We start from the raw sequence: 20,032 nt of genomic DNA on the forward strand, positions 1-20,032 counted from the left end.
TGCAGATTGGTTAATGTACACTCAAATAGCATGTCATGAAACTTTCATTCACATTTGGATGTGCATGAATTACTGATATGTCATTGATCTGTTAGACATTATATGATGATTGTTAATGATTTATCAAGAAATGTGATAATAAAGTGTCTCCTGTTCTACTGTAGCCTATATACTGGTATGTATGTATTTTTTTATTTGTATTTATTTTTTGTTCTTCTTCAAAACAGTTTTGGAGAAAGTGAATGCTGTATTTTCTGTCTGTATTATTAAAATGTGTTTTAAAATAAAAATTATTTTAATTTGTCCAAACTCTTGTCCTGGAATGCACTGTGCAGTTGGATAGCTGCTGGGGACTGCATGCCTATTGGCTGACCAAACTTCAAAGCTGTCCGATTGGCCTGAGACGAACTTTAGTGGTGATGGATCCAGGAGGAGGACCGAGGACGTGGAAAGTGGAACTTATTTGTGAGCCAGCAGCAGTCAATACGCCACGACTATCCATTGAACACTTACTGCTTTTTAAATATGCTCTCATGCAGTTTATTGTATGACTTGTCCGAGTTTGTTTTTAAAGCATTTAAACTGCATTTATTGCTGTTCCCTTGCGTTTAAAACTGCGAAATAAAGGGAAATAAGCAAGCGCGTGTGCGCGCGTGGACACCGGAAAGATGCACCTTGCGTTTCTACTGACGCTGAACTTTTGGGTTGTTTTTGCATGCCAGTTGCCCACCGAGTGGCGACCCCTCAGCGAGGGCTGTCGGGCTGAACTCGCCGAGATCATCGTGTACGCCAAGGTGCTGGCCATCCACGAGGAGCCGTATGCGTCAAGCCTGTACAACTACCTGCCATACCAACAGCAGGAGCGCGCGGAGGACGGGCTGCTGTACGTGGCGGAGGTGGAGTTGCTATGCGACCAGGCGTGGGGCAGCATGCTGGAGGTGCCAGCGGGCTCGCGCCTCAACCTCACGGGACTCGGGTACTTCAGCTGTCAGTCACACACGGTGATTGAGAACAACTCCTACATCTTTTTCCTAAGGTGGGTGTCCTACAAGTGGACACAGATGACTTCCTTATGTTTTTGTTTTTTGTTAGAAAATTATGTTGTTTTTGTCCTGTAATTTAATGTGTGCTTCACGTGTCTGGTAAGAATACACTAATTGTGTTTTTGTTTTATATACCTACAATAAGTGTTACTATCGTAAAATCCTGCTCAATGTTTATGACGGGGCATGCAGGAGGAAACCGAGATTTTGGGAGCACAATGACAAACCTGTGTTTTAAGTGTGTATTTGAATGTGTTAGACAGCAAGTATAAAAAGAAAACCAATTTATAACTTAACAAATTGAGATCCTTTTTGCCCAGTTTTTTGTAAGTGATTAATTTTTCATTTATTGTTTCCTTCTTGGTGTGAATAGGCCTTAAGAGTGGACCGGAGACCCCAACTTAACATTTTATTGAAGTTTATTAATATGTGTGTGTCTTATACAGGATGGATGAAAACTACAACATGCTTCCTCATGGAGTTAACTTTCAGGATGCCATATTCCCTGATACACTGGAGAACAGACAAATGTTTTCCAGCCTTTTTCAGTTCTCAAACTGCTCTGGCGGACAGATGATGCACAACTTTAATAGTGATTGGGAGAGCCAAGAAGACAGCAGGGTAAGACATCATCACACAGACACACAAATACACAGATGGGCTCAATATGCACTTAAGTGTGAGGGATGGATGGACCTGTCCTTAAGTAGGTTGAAAAATTGGTATGCAGAAAATGATATATTCTCTGCCATGCCAAAAGTTAAGAAAGTCATAAATCTGCTAAAGGTGATCATCGGTATGCATATTTGCTTGTATGCATTTTTACAGGCAAACAGGCGGAGTGTGTTCAGTATTTTGAGACAGCTCAGTTGTAAATTCAAGAGGCTAATAAATGCCTGTTTATGGAGACAAGAGCATCTGTGTGCACAACTGCATCTTTTTTTTACCTGTTATGTTCCCCACATGTGCAGCAGTCCAAACCTGCCCTGCTGTTTAAAGGAATGTTCCAGGTTCAATACAAGTTAAGCTCAATAAACAGCATGTGTGGCATAATGTTCATTACCACAAAAAAATGTATTTGGACGTGTCCCTGAAAATTTGGGTTATGGTGAGGCACTTACAGTGTAAGGGAATGGGGCCAATCCATAAAAGTTTATATAAGTTAATAGTTTCAAAAGTATAGCCACAAGATGTAAACAATATGCTTGTTTACATGAGTTTACTGTGCTAAAATCATTTACTAACCTTTTCTGTGTAAAGTTATTTCCAGTTTTACAACTGCATTGTCATGAGGATGTAATGCTGTAAACCTTAAAACAACTGTAAGATCATTTAAAGATCATTTAAACCACTTTACAGCAAATAACATTCACATTTAACAGTGAAAATAATGTAAGTGCTTTTATACAATTCTAAGCTTTACATCTCTTCCTTTTAACCCTCCCAAGATTGACCCTATTGACTCCCAATGAAAGCGCCTCACTGTAACTTCGATTTTTGCCTTTTTTTAAAGAAAAGGTGGGATGTCAAAATAAATGTATGTGGGTTACATCCAAACAGTAAAACAGCAACTAGATTTCCAGTAGTGCTCATTAATGGCTTGAGGCAAAATAGTCAATGTAGTAAAGAAGCAAGGAATCTGATTGGCTGTGGCTATCTCAGGTGATAAAAAAAAAGGTGTGCGTAACACAAGAAGTGAGACTAATGCAAATTAACCTAACATGTTCAGGTTTTCATGGGTAAATGTTGCTGCTTGTTCACACACCACACACACACACACACACACACTTAGACACACATGTCCCTTTCTTTGGTGGTCTTTGTGTTGACTTCTGTGACTGTTCATCACCGCAGTTTGCTGAAGTATTTCAAGAGTTCTTTCGACTTGATAGACACCGGATTAAAGACCTCCCAGCTAGAGCTGCTTCACCTTACATGCACACACTCACACACTGACAGTTTGTCCCATCTAAACATACTGAGTCACATCTGCCACTGAAAACAAAGCTAAGACAGAGAATAAAGAAAGCAAAAACTGTCATGAGACATACTCATAGACAGTCTCAAGTAGAGATGGATCTGTTATTAGTCTCTAATGAGATTAGGCTGCGGTACATTGAAATATCAAACGGAAAGCTCCATAGCACTGCTCATTAGTTGGACTGTGGTCTGCTGTCTTGGAGGAGGAGTTATTTTAATCCAAACACAAGGAGAAGACAGAATGGACAGACAACTAGTCTGCTAAACTAACCAAAAACAGTAATAGACAGTAGAGTTTAAAGAGACAGATTTATGGAGAGTAATATACCAGAGGAAAATGTAAGGGCGAGAGCCAGTTACCCTCCAATCAACTTTTAAACTAGGGGTCTGTTAAAATTTTTTATTTTTCTATTTATCACAATCTTCATTTGAACAACGCTGATATACATTTTTTAAATCCCAAAATGTATCTTTTATTTTAAAATTGACTTCAGTTTGGTTGTGTTGATTAGTAGGTTATATCTGTTACAGTAAATAAATAGCAAGTGAACTGCATAGTTGCCCTGTTGTTAATATTTTTGTAATGTACCAATTAGACGGATCCCTTTATAATTCACAGTATTAGAGAAATTCTTTCACATGAAAGCAAAATTGACATTATTACAGAAATATAGACAGCTCACTCAAACAGATTTGCACTGTACAACATTAGGAAGATCAGACCTTTCCTAACTAAGGATTCTTGTCCAAGCTCTGGTCAATATCTAGACTGGACTACTGCAATGCTGTTCTGGTAGGACTTCCTGCATTTAGAGTCAAACCTTTGCAATTAATCCAGAATGTGGTGGCCCATTGCTTTTCAGCAAGCCCAAGAGAGCACGTCTTGCCTCTTTGTCAAACTGCACTGACTGCCATTGGTTGCTTGCATCAAGTTCAAGGTATTGATGCTCGGTTACAAAACAGCCATTGATTCCGCACCCCCATCTACACTCGCTACTTCAAGTCTATGTGCCCTCCAGAAGCTTGCGATAGGCGGGTGAGTGGCGCCTCGTGGTGCCATCTCACTGAGGCACCAAATCTCTTTCTCAGACTTTCACTTCCACTGTTCCTTACTGGTTGAGCGACCTTCCAAGCTTCACCCGAGCAGCTAATTCCTTAACTATTTTCAAGAAACATCTAAAGACGCATATGTTTCGTGAGCACTTGGCCCAATCCTACTAATGCACTAACTTCTTACTCACTCCATACTTTTACCACTGTATCTCAGCTTCCTCCCTACTTGTATTTCTCTGAGCAATTTGAAACTTTGCATTGGTGCACTTCTCATGTTATTGCCTCCTAAAAACTAACCTCTTTTGCTTTATTCCTCATTTGTACAGTAAGTCGTTTTTGGATAAAAGCATCTGCTAAATGAATAAATGTAAACGTACCTAGTGGTAGCTAAATTAATTCGAATTTAATCAAATAAGATTGAAATGAGAAGCAATTCATTCAAGAGTCTGTGAATCGTAATCAAGTCAAATCTGAAATCTGTACATTTACAAGATCTCTTTTGCAATCTTTCACAAGATTGCTAGGTACCTCAATTGATAGAGTGTTGCATTTGCCATGCAAACAACAGGGAAACAAGTCCTAAATTTCATGCCATTGAAACACCACAAAACGGCACGGTTGCTATAGAAATATTTTTTTTAAGTCACATTTTCTTTTATAATGCTATCGGTTAGGTTTGGGCTTAAAGTTTAGGGCAAGGAGGTTTTCTTGATTTAAATCTTGATAGAGCATTTACCTTAAAAATCGTATTGTTCACACATTGCCCATATCTTACATATCTTCGTGTAAGGAACCACAAAAATGTCACAACAGTCACATCATTTTTTTGTTATCTAATACACTGACATTGATGCATTTTGTCCAAATACTTTTGGGGGCCACTGTAGACAAAGAACTAATGCATAATAAGTCAGATTTTGCCCTGATAGGCTTGTTTTATCACAGCTGTAATGCAATATTTGCCTTTGGACAAAATTCACATTCAGAATGTGAGGTTTGGAAAACAATTAGCGAAAACTTCAATGTATCATGGGCAGTCAGAACTGTGTGTGTCCAAGCATGCAGTGACCTGAGGAGGTGCAGGGTTACTCTAACAGGTGTCCACTGTGCTAAACAGATGTGATGGTCAGCCTGTCGGGATGCAATTAAAAGAAAATCAGGGTCCAAAATGAGTTAAGCTCTATCGGCAGCATCTGTGATGTGCTGTGAATATACAGGAGTTAAAATATTGGATATTACTTTTCATGTTTATTCCATAATTCCAGTGCAAGTATTTCAGATCTTGAAATGTGCACACACACAGCGTGCTTTACTGATCACGTCTGTGATTTCCCATGTCTGCAATAAACAGATGCAGACATGGGAAAAGGAGAAGGTAAAGAAGGTAAAAATAATGACGGTGTGTTTGTTAAGCAGAAACAGGTGGGGGTTATTAGCAGGCCCAGGAACCTCACAGATAATTAGAGCTGTTTTACACACAAGCTTTGGGAAGAGGATTATTTGAGGTAGCCTTAGGGGCGTTGTGCTCTTGTGACTGTATCCAACACTGTGCCAGCCAGTTAGTCACATCACCCCTGTTTCCTGCATATTATATCATCTTAAACACCTATTATATATGATTAAACTCAAATGTGAAAAACTCAATTGCATTTGTTACATAATAAAATCTCAAATATTTTTGGCGTTTTCATCAAATATTTTCTAGGATTCTGCAGAACTTGGTCAAAATTTGACCAACAAAAAGATGGTAACACTTTAGTATAAGGTTCCATACTAGAACTAACAATAATCAATAAGCACAGATCAGCCACAACATTAAATCCACCTGCCTAATATCATGTAGGTCCCCCTCATGCCACCAAAACAGCTCTGACCCTTTGAGGCATGGACTCTACAAGACCTCTGAAGGTGTCCTGTGGTATATGGCGCCAAGCCGTTAGCAGCAGATCCTTTAAGTCCTGTAAGTTGTGAGGTGGGGCCTCATGGATCGGACTTGTTGGTCCACCACATCCCATAGTTGCTGAATCAGATTGAGATCTGGGGAATTTGGAGGCCAATGCAACACCTTGAACAACACCTTGAACTCTTTGTCATATTCCTCAAACCATTCCTGAACAATTATTGCAGTGTGGCAGGGTGCATTATCCTGCTGAAAGAGGCCACTACCATCAGGGAAACCATTGCCATGATGGTAGTGTTGGGTTCAAGTCCACCTAAGTCGAGTCCGAGTCAAGTCCAAGTTTTTAAACAATCGAGTCCGAGTTGAGTCCGACTCCGAGTCCATAACAGGCCGAGTCCGAATAGAATGAATCTGTTTATGAATCTGAAAAGTCCACTGATAATATTAGGGCCATGTCATCACAGACATGTTTTCTAGTTAATTTGGAGGAAACCGCACAATGCAGGGCAGTTTTGCATGTTGCTCATGTACCTAAATCCCTGATGCATCTGTGTGCGTCTTGCAGCAGCTGCCGCAAAAGATAGAATTTTTTTTATATATATATATTTGCTTGGTCTGCAATCAGTCTGAAATCTTCAAATACTTACCAAATAAATTTAATTGAGCTCTTCTTTAACCGAAAAAACATGGAGAATAATAATTTTGAGTCATAAATTTAACAGAATTGTCCTTCAAAACAGTCAGAGATATATGCTAAAAAAAAGACATGCATAAGTTACCCAGTGGTTTACAAAAAAATACAAATTTAAAATAAAAACATCATAACCAACTAAATTCATCTCGTAACATGAAGTTTAGCTTCATACACAAATTCTGTCATTGAATAACACATTTATTTATAATCTATAGTTATAAACAAAACATTTCACTGCCCAAAATATCCTAATATTTTATTGTGCATGGTTGAATGTTGTGAATGGTGGACAAATGCTGTAAAAGAATGTATTTTAAGCAGCTCGACAATACATTAAAAATAGTCAATCCATAATAAATACGGTAGTCGCTATTTATTTGTTTAGAGTTGCTGTCTGCTTTTGCAATAACGCTAAATGCTAGATGATGTAAATGTATTGTTTATTGTTAGTACATGTTTCATAATGTTAGCAAAAGGAACCCTATTGTAAAGTGTTACCAAATAAATCTATCTTCTCTGAATACATTCTTATATCTCTTCTTATTCTCTATTTTTATAGCGTTACGTCCTAAGACGTATTCAAATGGGTATTTTATATCTTTTTTTGGTTGTGTATTTTGGCGTGGGAATGTCTTTTGTGTGTGCTTGTGTTTTCCCTGTTTTCTGTCTCCTATCTTCTCTGTCATTTGCTCCATCACTCTAATGACTACCAGGTAAGACCACTAAGGAGAGGAGCCTGGATTGGTCTGGCTATGAGCTGTGGGGATAAAAGCTGCTGGGAAACCCCATTCTCTGATTCCTCTCTTCTGTCTCAAATGTGCTGAGCACCGTTGTGTCTCCTGACTTGTTGTATTGTGCTTTAGCATTGATTAAAGATGTTAACTGGTAGTGTTGTAATGCTTAAAGTTGTTAGCTACTATTGGGAGCTTTTGTAGGGAGGTGGGTTACTTGTAAATAAATGTAAATATAAAGACTTTCTCTCCTATGTGTTGCCTGTGAGGGAGGCAAGCCTTTGTTCTTTAATTTTTCTTTTTTAAATGTCAGGTAAGATTTTTCCCTCCAGATAGTTCTGTTTACTGTTTTGGCCTTTCTCCCTCCTAAAGTTTCTGCTGCTCCCCTTTCCTCTGTTTTGTAAATATACACTTTGTGTGTGTGTGTGTGTGTGTGTCAGGAATCAAGGATTCCTGTATTCATAAAGGACTCCTTTACGTTTGTTATGATTTACCCCAATCTAGACAGGGGATTTAATCTTAACAATAGTGACTCTTTCCTCTGTCTTATTTGCAACACAGCTGGGTCCAGTGTGGGCCTGGAAGCAAAACCACATGTGTTTGGCTCGTATAGTTAATAAACACACATAGAGAAATATTTTTTTTTCTGTTTTTCTAAAATATATTTGCCAAATATAGTTTTACAAACAAAAGAACTACCATCAGGTCTCATGTGTGGAGTATTCCAGCATGTTTGTGTTGTTTTAGGTGTGTTAGTGTCCATATTTCTGTCTGGCTCTGGTGTTTAGTTTGGTGCACCTTGGCAAGAGTCGTTGTTTGGAGAGTGTTGTTGTTGTTACAGCAGTGCATTTTGTGTTTAGACAGAAGGACAAAACAACAGTCATACTCCTATCCCTCCATTCTCACTGTTTTCTCTGCTTTTTGTTCTCTGCACATAGACCCTTGTTTAAAAAGTAGTCATGCAAACATATATGCGCTTTTATATTTCTGATAATTTGGTTGAATAAATTATTTTCAGTTAGTCCTTGGTGTTAAATTGTGTGTGTGTGTGTGTGTGTGTGTGTGTGTGTGTGTGTGCCATTGTTAATTATTTTGGTTGTTTTTTATACATTCATATTTTAAATAGATTATTTTATATAAAGTGTAAAATATGCTTAAGGGTAAAAATGCACCTGAAAATGCATTATAGTTGGCAAATACTTTTTGTGTGTATAGTAAAGGGACCAGACAAACACTTATGTGTATAAATGGATAGTTCACCCTCAAGCCATCCCAGATATGTATGAATTTCTTCTAAAGAACACAAAGATTTTAAGAAGAATATTCAGCTCTGTAGGTCCTTACAATGCAAGTGAATGGTGGCTGGAAATCTGAAAGTCCAAAAAGCAGATAAACATAGCATAAAAGTAATCCATATGACTTATGTTGTTTAATCCATATCTTCAGAAGAGATATGATAAATCTGGGTAAGAAAAAAAATCTATATTTAAGTCCTGTTTTACTATAAATCTCTACTTTTACCTTCAGATGTGAAAGTGAAACTAAACAAGTGCCACATTTGACTTTCATATATGAAAGTGAAAATGGAGATTTATAGTGTAAAAGCACTTAAATATTGATTTGTTTCTCACACACCTATCATATCGCTTCTGAAGTAATGGATTTAACCACTGGAGTCTGCTTTTTGTACTTTCATATTTCTGGCCACCATTCACTTGCATTGTGAGGACCTACAGAGATATTCTTTTTAAAATCTTAATTTGTGTTAAGCAGAAAAAAGAAAGTCCTACACATCTGGGATGGCATGAGGGTGAGTAAATGAGAGAATTTTCATTTTTGGGTGATCTAATCCTTTAAGGTAAGCATGAAATAACTTTTGCATTTGGCAGATACTTTTAATCATATCAACTTATAATGTAGTCATACTATGTTATTTTCATACAGGGGAGAACATGAGGCCTCCTATTGCTCAAATACACAGTCGCCGACATGCAATAACAAGCGCGCCACATGTGCACACATGCACAGCATGGCTCTTCTTGTCACTACTGTGAGGATAACAGCAGGTCACTTTTGAACTGTCTGCATTACACGCATACAATCTGGCATGTGCAGGGTCCCAGAGAAGAAAGGCAGCGCTCAACAGAAAGTAATAGCTGACAGGGCTTGGAAATGATGTCATGATGTATGCTGACCTTCATTCCGGCTTTATGATTTGGCTGGAGCACAGTTAGTCTAATCATGCAAAATGCTTTTGACTGTAAGGCCCCCCATTGTTAAAAACAATATTTCTGTCTCTCTCTCTCTCTCTCTCAGTTGTTGTGCGCCTCTGTGCAGAAGGTGTTGTTTGAGGAGGAGGAGCGGGTTGGGCAGCTTCAGGAGCGTGTTGCCGAGCTGGAGAGGAAGAATAAGCAACTAAAAGAGCGAGTGGGGAAACTGAGGCATTCCTTACGGAAAACCCGGAAAGCTTCTCGCCGTGCGGAGAGGGAACGACAGGATATGCAAGAGTGCCTTAATACTGCAGAAAGACAAGCTGGACATCATCTCAATGCCATTCCACCCCAACACAGCCCTTCACGACACAGATACACACATGGACAGTGAGCTCTAATATACACACTTACACACAGTACATCTGAACTCAGCACATTAACATGCACACATGAAAACACACAAACACATGGACTCATGCAGACTGCAGGGTAGTCTGTTTTTCAGAAAATATCATGCCTATCCGTTACTGCTATCATAATAAGTTCTGCTCACCTTTTAACTCTTTTCACTGCACTGGAAGGCAGCACTGTATTAAAGCCCCTTAGCAGCTGTTCAGACCGAATGTGTTTTTGCACGTTTCACATTTTTAAATCTATCTATGCAAACATGTGCTAGACGAACGTTTTTGACCATTGCGCCATGTCTTGCTGATAAGCGGCTGTCAAGTTAATAGAGCTTCACATTTCACACACATGCTTTCTGTTTCATTTGTTCCACTGCGTCTAGGTTTTTTAAAGCAAGAACACGTCTGGTCTGAACTGCCTCTTACACTTCTATTTATTGTTTTTTTTCCTCCACAATTTTTCTGTGATTAATTCAGCTCCCGATGCATAACCTAAACTTTAAACTTTGTTTTGTGTATACTTTCTGCCTTAGGTGTGCTATTTAAATTTTGTTTATGATTTTTGACATTTATACTCAGTAAGTAATTTGCTTGTAAAAAATGTTAAGACTTAAATTTTACTATCTCCCAAAGACGCACACTGATGTAAGGCATGTTCAACTTTTAAAATATATCTGATTGCAATGATTCAATATTGACATACTGAATTGTGATCGGTCTTTCAAACAAACAGCGAGGACAGTTTAGATGGGACGCTAGATAGGATGGGAGCTAAATTACAAAAATCTCCTTTTCCCTTAATGTACATAAAGAATGTTTTGTTCTTTTCATACGCTACATTTATTCAGTTAAACTTTTGTAACAGATCATTTTTTTGGTTCAGATTGCAAATACCAAGAACAAGATTTTTTTTTTAAAGCTGAACTGTGTGATTTCTCCTTTCATCTGCTGAGCAGAGAGAGGAGCAAGGGGAGAATGTGTGTTTAACATGTGAGAAATTCCCAAATCACTGCAGGAGTTCAGGTTATGAGGAGGCAGAACTATAAGTGTAATATCAGATGATGTATCTTTAAAACACACACACACACACACACACACACACACACATTGAGGAAATGAAAGCTTTGATTTAATCATTTCTTCAATTTAGAAAACGGTAGGATCTTAATCTGCTATAATTACTCAGTGTGAACTAACAATGAACTTAAAAGGACAGCTGTTCAATGGCTGTCACACAAAACCACCACAACAGCATATTAGTGTGCTGACGATGCAAAATTAAAGATCTAAGTGAAACTCTAGACTCATGTCAGTCTCATTCCAAACTCTTCTCCAATCCAAGCAAACATTATCAAGTGATCTCATAAACATTAACCCCAGCTGATCTCTCTGAAAACATATGTGACTGAAGTTTATCCACTATAAACACAGTCTGAGTCTGTTATCAAAGTGTTTGAGCTGTACATGTGATAAAATATCAGGAATAAAGAGACATTCATAGCAGGATGAATTGAAGGAATGGTGAACAGTTAGTGAAGTTAAACTAACAAAGAAATAATCCAGAGATAGAGGTCTAAGGACAATATTAAAGGTTTAGTCACTTGATGATAGCCAGTGGTGTCTCTACATTAGATCGCACTTTGTTTGCAAAATACATGGCATTATCATCAATTAATTTTAAGGAATAATAAAAAGATTTCCCCACAAACTTGATTAAATAACATGTGAAGTTAGATTTTGTTACTATTTGAGTGAAAAATATGTTCTGGTTGTATTTCACCCCCCAAAATATATTGCATAAAAACAATTACGATTCTTTAAGTACCCTTAAGAGTTTTTCATGAAAAATAAGCACGTCTTGTGTATTTTTTGTACATGCACTCACGGTCACAGTGCTCCATATGTGAGCAACATATTGTACTAAAACCTTTACATAGTATGCCATGGGTCAACAGATGTTAAACTAGAGACAGTATAAGACGGATCGCTTCTTGAAAACGAATGGGAGAAATTGTAATGCTCAAAATGGTGGCAGTAGGAAAGGAAATCCCGCCTTTCACCTAAAAGAGCCAATTGCCATATTGGTAAGTGCATCGCCTGGTCTTTGCATTGGAATGCTGATACACATTTGCTCAACCAGTCTGAAAAATACAGTTTTTAGGTTAATTTGAGCTAAAGAAGTAACAGTTTTGGAAAATAAATTATTTCTCCACTCAGGTAGATAGGAGCTGTAGTTGCGTGACTAGTAATTAAATACATGATAGCATTGCCAAGATGGCCGACAAGCACATTTATTTGTCTTCAAAGTAATTTGAGTAATCTCCCTCACCATGCTTTCGAGTTTATAAATGGACAAGCAGATGTTTGCACAAATGTACGACCGTCATGCAAATTCAAGTGGGCTTCATTGGTGAGTCAGTCTGATTCAATTCTAATGTGATGTTGATTGGCTGTAGTCAAAGCACACTGTTCATTTAGTAATTGCAGGATATTGCTTTTAAAGTGCTGTTGTTGATTTGACTTGCACTTGACCATAGTAGTGGCACAGTATTTAGTAGCTTTCATTTGTTTGCTTTGGTTACCGTCATGCGAGTTGTGTGAGATTATATGCACTCTTTTTTTATATGGTTTTGTTTGATATGAAATGACTGGGGAGGTTTGTTCATGCACACATGTTGGGTTAGGCAGTATGTACTAGCACAAAAAAATATATTATAAAGCAATATGGGCTAATACTCTCTGATAGTCTCTAAGAAGTGTGTAAGCCAACATACATGCTTAATTCTTCCTGTTTTCTGTATGCCACTATTTGGGAAAGTTAAATTTTTTTAAGCTACGGGCATCCACTGGAATGACCCCCAGTGGCTCTTTAGTTAATCACAGTGCTCTGAAAAAGTTTTCGTTGCCTTAGAAAACTAACATTTGCATGACTCACAATTTCCCACTTGTATGTTTGATAAACTGCAGGTCACATGGTGAACTGCACACTGACATGGGCTGTGAAGGTGCGGTTGTAAGTTATTTATTTCAAGAGGATAATGAGTGGGAAATTCCGCCAGTCCCTGAGACAGCGTGAAAAGAGAAAGAATGTGTTCTACCAAAGGAAATCTGTAAGATGTTTAAGATACTGTCAGGCCTGTAGAAGTACCCATAGCATAGAACAAAGGGAAGCACCGGATCTGTTTGGACCAAAAGTCACTGTAATACTTTAATGTATTCCAGTGGTGGTTCATATAAACTGCTATTTAATCAATGTTTTACTATTGTGCACTATTTAGATGCATGTAATGTATAAAGTACTCTATATTTTAAAGTAGTGTGTTTTTTAATGTGTGGTAGCCTAATTGAGATTTAACTAATTGGAATCAGTGCATGAAAGCAAGAGCAGCCTGACAGCCTAAAATCTCCTCTGATATGGTTGACCATTCAGAATGATTATACCCATGATGCAATTTAATTTGTTTGTCAAATATGCAGCTGTAAAAGACAAAGTTAAAGATTTGCCTCCTGTATAAATAACCTGGGAAACCCTTTTCGAGGAATGTTCTGGGTTCAACCAAAATCAAAAATTATGGTTACTATAAGGCACTTATTGTAGAAGAGAACGGGTTAAGTCCATTCATGCAAAAATACACATTGTTTCAGAAGTGTAGCCACAAAGCATTAAAATGAGATGTGTAAGCATGATTTTCATGTTATAAAATTGCTTTGAAACCTTATCTGTGTAAAGGTATATTCAATATAACAACTTTTGTTGTCATTACAATGAAACCCTGTAATCCCGGTTACTAAACTATTTTATCACACTAAATCATGTTAACCCATATAATGTTAATGTCTTCAAGACCTTTTGAAATGCTGTGTATTTTAATGTTAATGGACTGGCCCCATTCACTTCCATTGTAAGTGCCGTACTGTAACCATTTTTGGTGAATCTAAATGACTTTTTGTGGTTATCATTTTGTCACAAACACTGTTGATTGAACTTAACTTGTATTGAACCCTATTCTTTTCACAGTAGAATAGAATAAAATATACTGTTTATATAGCTTCAGTGTTAGTTTTCTGTAGTGTAACTAACTACTTTACGAAAATGGTAGTGTAACAGTACCTACGTAAAATTTTAAGTGACTGTGCCTTGGAAAGCTTCATTTTGAACTTGGCCTCCCTGACATGGCAAATGTGTAAAATGTTGGCTAGACACAGGCGTGGATGCCTGGGGTTGTAAGCGGTCATGCATGATTGAATGACATTCACATGGTCTCTTTCCTTGGACAGTCTGTTTTGAGTCAGTAAGAGGCGGTAGAGCCTGAAGCACTGAGATAGTGGGAGACCGACAATGTCCAGCCTGACTGACCACTAATGAAAGACAACATGGATCTTGCCTGTGAAGATCAACAAACCATTTTGTCTTTTAATCTTACTGGTACAGAAAGACAAATCATGATCATTCAGGATTTATTTAAGGAAAAAGAAAAGAAAAAAAAAATATTAATTCCCCATTGCTTTACAGCAATGGAATATAAACTCTGATATGTGCAGATGATTGTCAAAGGCATTGGATATACAAGCCCCATATGAACAGAAGATTCACGTCACAGTAAAGTTAGTATTCGTATGCCACTCCCAAATTATGGATTATCATTGTCACATGCATATGAGTATATAATTTACATTTCACTGGGCAACTTTTATTTCTGACAGGGTTGTGACAGCGATGCAGGGATCACAAGACATAGTTGCATTTTTTTAAACACATATACACACACACTACGTGTGTGTGTGTGTGTGTGTGTGTGTGTATGTGTGTATGTATGTATGTATATATTACTCACCAATCAGCCACAACATTAAAACCACCTGCCTAATATTTGTGTAGGTCCCCCTCGTGCCACCAAAACAGCTCTGACCCGTTGAGGCATGGACTCTACAAGACCTCTGAAGGTGTCCTGTGGTAGCCGTTAGCAGCAGATCCTTTAAGTCCTGTAAGTTTCGAGGCGAGGCCTCCATGGAACGGACTTGTTGGTCCACCACATCCCATAGTCGCTCAATTGAATTAAGATCTAGGAGGCCAATGCAACACCTTGAACTCTTTGTCATATTCCTCAAACCATTCCTGAATTTTTTTTGCAGTGTGGCAGGGTTAAAGTTGTGGCTGATTAGTGTATATAAATATATATTTCTTCATACATATAGTTACATGGTGAGGACTTCTGAAAATACTCAAACAATTTGTTAAATCAGAAAGCGCATTTAACATGCTCGCAATTATTTATAAAATCATTCAATTCAGTCGCAAGTTTGTAGGTGTTTTCTGTCTCTCGCGATGCCTCGCGGTAATTCACTAATAAGTCAACATTCAAGGGAAGAGTTTTAAAACCGCACAGTTACTGGGTAGCACAGACACTTGTCAGTCACAGCTTTTTTTTATCGTAAGAGGCAAAAGTGATGCCTGAGTTGGTACCAAAACAGATAATGTTGGGAAAGGATTGTTCCGGAAAGTTGCATTAAAAGCGATTAAATATTCACCGTAGATCTTGAACAGAGATGTTGCTTGTGTGAAATTTGTACAATATAAACATGGTTTCCTTGGAACACACAACATTGAGCAAGACAAATTGTTGCGAGGGCCAGGCCGTCAATCAAATATATTGTACAGGTGTGTTATCAAAGTGACATCACCAACACTGGGTGTGTATTACATTTAGGTATGTGTCAGATAACTGCATCAGCACTCCAGAGAAAGGCAGTGTCATTTAGAGAACAACATGAGAGACAGGACTGATCAGGAGAACACACAAAACTAACACAAACACACACACAGACAGACCTATCATCTCCTCGGGAACAACATGGTAGACGCATCACAATATATTTACAAAGCCTTTGGACAAACAGAGTGATTCCTCTGGACACAGACAATGATACAAGAATCTAAGTAAATAGAAAAGAGATTTCATTCAGATTCACCCTTGATTTACTTACTGTTCATCATTGCAGTTACTGTTGGTCAGAATGTGTGTGTTATGTGTGAGCCATGGCACATGTGTGCATGTGTTTACTATATGCTTTATTATACATTTCCATTAATTTAGTAACGTGTGTGTATGTGTATATATCCCCCAACGTTTGGTTTTACAAATTTTCTGCACTTAAAAAAAATTCAAATTCACACACTGAAGAAAGTGACGCGAACAAACAGAGTACATAAACACTGAGCTAAAAACACTTGGAATGTTCCAGGTTCAATTTAAGTTTAGATCTATCAATAAAATCAGTCATGCTGATGATTACCACAAAGTAATTTCAACTTGTGCCTCAGTTTGTAATAACTTACAATGGAAGGCTATAAGACAAGGCATTGCACTGGAATAGTAAAAGAATCGCCACAAGACTTCAACATCATATGTTTTAACAGGTGAGTAGTGTGATAAATCGCTTACTAACTTCATCTGTGCAAAATTATATGCAATCCTTCAGCTTCTTTGGTTATGTCTGCATAAAGTAGGCTACTGCTTACAGTACATGAAGCAAACTCCACGCACTGGAATTATGAATCATGTAAAAAGACGCAGTGCTCATGGGTAATTCTCATGAAACTGTGGCAGTGAGGATTTCTATGTGAAAATGAAATTCTATTCTGAAAGTCGAACACAATAAATATATATATACATGAGCTCCATCTTGCATGTTTTATTTGAGATTTTTTTTTTGAATTTTCTGATTCATTTCTCATTACTGCAACATGTACAGCTTCAAAATTAGAACTATTTAATGTAATAGAAACAAAATAAAATGTAAATAATGTATGTTCTAGTCAAAACCCAATAGTCAATAGTAACTAAAATAATCTGGACTGAATAGAATGAAAAAACTGTCCATTAAGCCATTTCTCCGTATCGCAATGACTTTTGACTGACTTTTCAAAACACGTTTTAGTGAAATAAAGACTTAATCTGCCATGATGTATCAGCAAGAGAAGTTCAATCATGGATACCTTAATACTCACATCTCAATTTTTTCAATAAAAATATTGTAGTTGATGGACAAACGTGATGTGAGATGCAGCGCAATAGTCAAAGATGTCAGTTTAGCAGATGTTTACACAGAAAAACTATTTAAATATATCCCAGATGGATACGAAAATGCATGTAATGTGAACGGCCCCTTAAAATAAAAGCTCCTAAATTATGCTCTGGAAATCTGCTAAATGTATTTTCTTGTAGACGGCATAGGAAATGACCACGATTTATGTTTATCTTTACAAACTAAGGGACATGTCGAAATGATTTTTGTGGTAATCAACAGTATGACACAGATAATATTGATAGAGCTTAACTTGTATTTCTTTAAACAACTTTTACTTAACAAATGCCTCATGCTAACACTGTGACTCAATGTATTAACATAAATGTGCAGTTTTCTAAGCACAACCTCAAACAAAACATATTTCGTAATGTACAAAACATAAATCTTGCCCAAGTGATTTTCCGAAATGCTTTGCAGAGTATATCTGTTCTGAGATTACAAACTCCTCTCGTGGGTAAAAAACCAAGACAAAATGGTGCCTGCATGACCTAACTGAAAAACAAATCCATTAGCTTTAACCACGCATAGGATGCACAGCCAAAAGCATCACATTTTTGTCTACACTGAAATAAACATTCAAGATGAAACTGATGAAAAATGCATGAAGATATTCCATGGCACTTTGGAAAATGTCACATACTTATAAACACCTGCGTCCGTAGACAAGTTTTCCTCCTGTGATATTGACAAATCATAAAGGGCAAAGACATCAGTCACTTTTAAACCAACATCACATGATATGAAAGCCATCTGGGGACAGGAAACCAGTCACCCATCTCCAAGGAAGTGAATAATCCTTAACTTACAATAGCCCTTAAACCAAAGCTTTAAATTCAGCCACTTTGAATTATACTGGAAATATGTGTACAGTCACTAAAAAGTCCTTGTATTGTTTACTACTTCAGACTCAGAAATGAATTCTATGGCAGCACATGTAATGCCAAATATATCCACAAGTGTCTTTAAAACAAAGACGTCCCCTTTGTCAAACACGATTGTATGACAATTTGACCAGTTTATCCACCAGGTCAAATTGTCATAAAATCGTTATGAGAACGCTGTGGGAAATTTAAACAGCTGTCCATCATCCTAATCCACAGTCTTCACATTATCCTGGCTGGATGAGACAATCTTGAACCATGGAGTAAGATAGATACCATCACTATGGTGCCCAGTGCAGGTGCGGAATTACCTGAGAACTCGTGCACTGGGTGTAGAGACGCTGACATGGCTTTTTGGGAGATTGTGTGTGTGTGTGTGTGTGTGTGTTGAGTATTAACATATGTACTATATTCAATAATCTAACACTGACTGTGACTGTATGTGGAATTCAAAGAAACATTTGAATCGGAGAATAGCAGGAACAAGCTTCTTCAAACTGCGATTGTTCCATACAGTCCCTGTGTTTTAAAAAATTCCAGTAAAGTAAGATAACAATTAAACATATTGCATGTTTTAACAGATATCTTAAACTTCATGATGCTAAAATCCAATCTTAATGGCTCAAAAAATTAATCTCCCATCCGTACCCGAGTATACTGTAATATTACAGTAATTCAAGATAACCGTTCTTTCTTACAGCCTTTGTGCAAACAAATAAAGTCTCGACTCCAAAATGTCGCAAAACAGTCTAACACGGTTTTAAAAGCACTTCTGCAGGTCAGCATGACAAATCCATGGAAAAAAATGCGAAAGATCAGAAATAGTAGCTAACAATAAATACAATATAATTGTGAGCAGATAAAGTAAACCGGGAAATCAGGGCAGAGAAAGAAGGAAGAGCTAGATGTGTTAAGATATAGTACGAATTGTTTGACATTGGTGCCGCACTCTTATAAGGGTGGACACAATCATGCAGACACTTTTGCACTGAAACCTCTGCAGTTTTTCAACTTCAGCAGTTTTCAACATCTCTGTTTTTTTTCCACAAGGTAACATGGCTAGCAAGGTTTATAGCATATTCATAGCATAAACGTCACAGTTTTGTCCAGCCGCATAAATTTGCTTCTCTAAATGGAAGCCTTCTGACGGAATTTGCCTGCCACTGCATGCACTGCACCCTCTAGTGGCCTGGAGGTCAAACAGTTTTTTTTTTTTTTTTTAGCCTCTCTGTGGTTGCTATGGCGATGGATCAGTCCTCTGCCTTCGATGGCAGGGCAGGGAGTGGGCTGAGGGGCGGGGCTTACAGAGCAGTGGCCTCCCAGCTCTCTCCCCGCAGAATCTGGCGTCACTTGGTCCCAGTTAACACTGTGCTAACTGATGCAACAGAAGGGGGGAGTGGCCTGCAGGGCTCCGCCCCTGAGGTGGTGGAGGAAGCAGCTGATGCCAGAGAACAAGAAGTGTGGGGAGGTGCCGTACCTACAGAAACAAATGGTGTGCAACATCATTCACTGGTTACTGGTTATTTATTCATGAAGTTATGCTAGTTTACTCTAAAATTTTACAGTGGTCATGTTTCTATCCAAGATTTTGAATTTAATTTATGCAAAAAATCAGAATGTTGTAAAATGTATTTGCAAATAAAGCAGCGTTTCCATCACATTTGTACAAGAGAACAAAATCGTCACTTTGGGGGAAATTGGCACAAAATGGAAGTTGTAGCCACTGGGGAAGCCACACTGGCTCTTTTATTCAATGCAATAAATTAATTGCGGTTTGAGCACACAGCCAAAAAGCTTTCACAAACCTCATGTTTGGCAAATGCCTTATGTCTTAGAGCGAAAGCGTGTGAATAGCTTGTTGAGGCAAAGTCGCATGACTTTTTTGATGCGCATCTGTATTCCTATAAATTATAAAGGGATTTTTCACTAAATGTGTTTGCCATCGTAGTTTATGTGCATTTGTTCTTATTGAATAAAGTATCCACCTCAAGTGAGAGTATATGTTTTTATGAGCATTTTAGAGATTTTATTTGCATCTTGGCAT

The 20,032-nt window shown here is 37.8% G+C and overlaps 2 protein-coding genes across 2 annotated transcripts in view; one reads left to right on the forward strand and one right to left on the reverse strand.

The window, feature by feature from the left end:
• The first annotated feature begins 453 nt into the window (after positions 1-453).
• ccdc3a (coiled-coil domain containing 3a) lies at positions 454-14,013 on the forward strand. The gene is made up of 3 exons (XM_052118727.1): positions 454-1,036; positions 1,490-1,664; positions 9,718-14,013. The coding sequence occupies exons 1-3, from the start codon at positions 669-671 to the stop codon at positions 10,003-10,005; spliced, it is 831 nt and encodes a 276-aa protein (XP_051974687.1). The 5' UTR covers positions 454-668; the 3' UTR covers positions 10,006-14,013.
• Positions 14,014-14,259: 246 nt separating this feature from the next.
• The window catches only part of camk1da (calcium/calmodulin-dependent protein kinase 1Da), a 68,834-nt gene continuing 63,061 nt past the window's right edge, over positions 14,260-20,032 (reverse strand). The window contains exon 11 of the mRNA XM_052119084.1: positions 14,260-19,465. Within this exon, the coding sequence (XP_051975044.1) occupies positions 19,335-19,465 (131 nt within the window). The 3' untranslated portion in view covers positions 14,260-19,334. The remainder of the gene's footprint in view (positions 19,466-20,032) is intronic.

The sequence above is a fragment of the Xyrauchen texanus genome, chromosome 45 (genome assembly GCF_025860055.1).
Source record: "Xyrauchen texanus isolate HMW12.3.18 chromosome 45, RBS_HiC_50CHRs, whole genome shotgun sequence".
Lineage (NCBI taxonomy): Eukaryota > Metazoa > Chordata > Actinopteri > Cypriniformes > Catostomidae > Xyrauchen > Xyrauchen texanus.

Excerpts from the sequence above, each read along its gene's own strand:
- ccdc3a (XM_052118727.1), top strand. The coding sequence starts at position 669 with ATGCACCTTGCGTTTCTACTGACGCTGAACTTTTGGGTTGTTTTTGCA. Across the intron at positions 1,037-1,489 it reads TCCTACATCTTTTTCCTAAG|GATGGATGAAAACTACAACA; the intron begins GTGGGTGTCCTA and ends TGTCTTATACAG. Across the intron at positions 1,665-9,717 it reads AGAGCCAAGAAGACAGCAGG|TTGTTGTGCGCCTCTGTGCA; the intron begins GTAAGACATCAT and ends TCTCTCTCTCAG.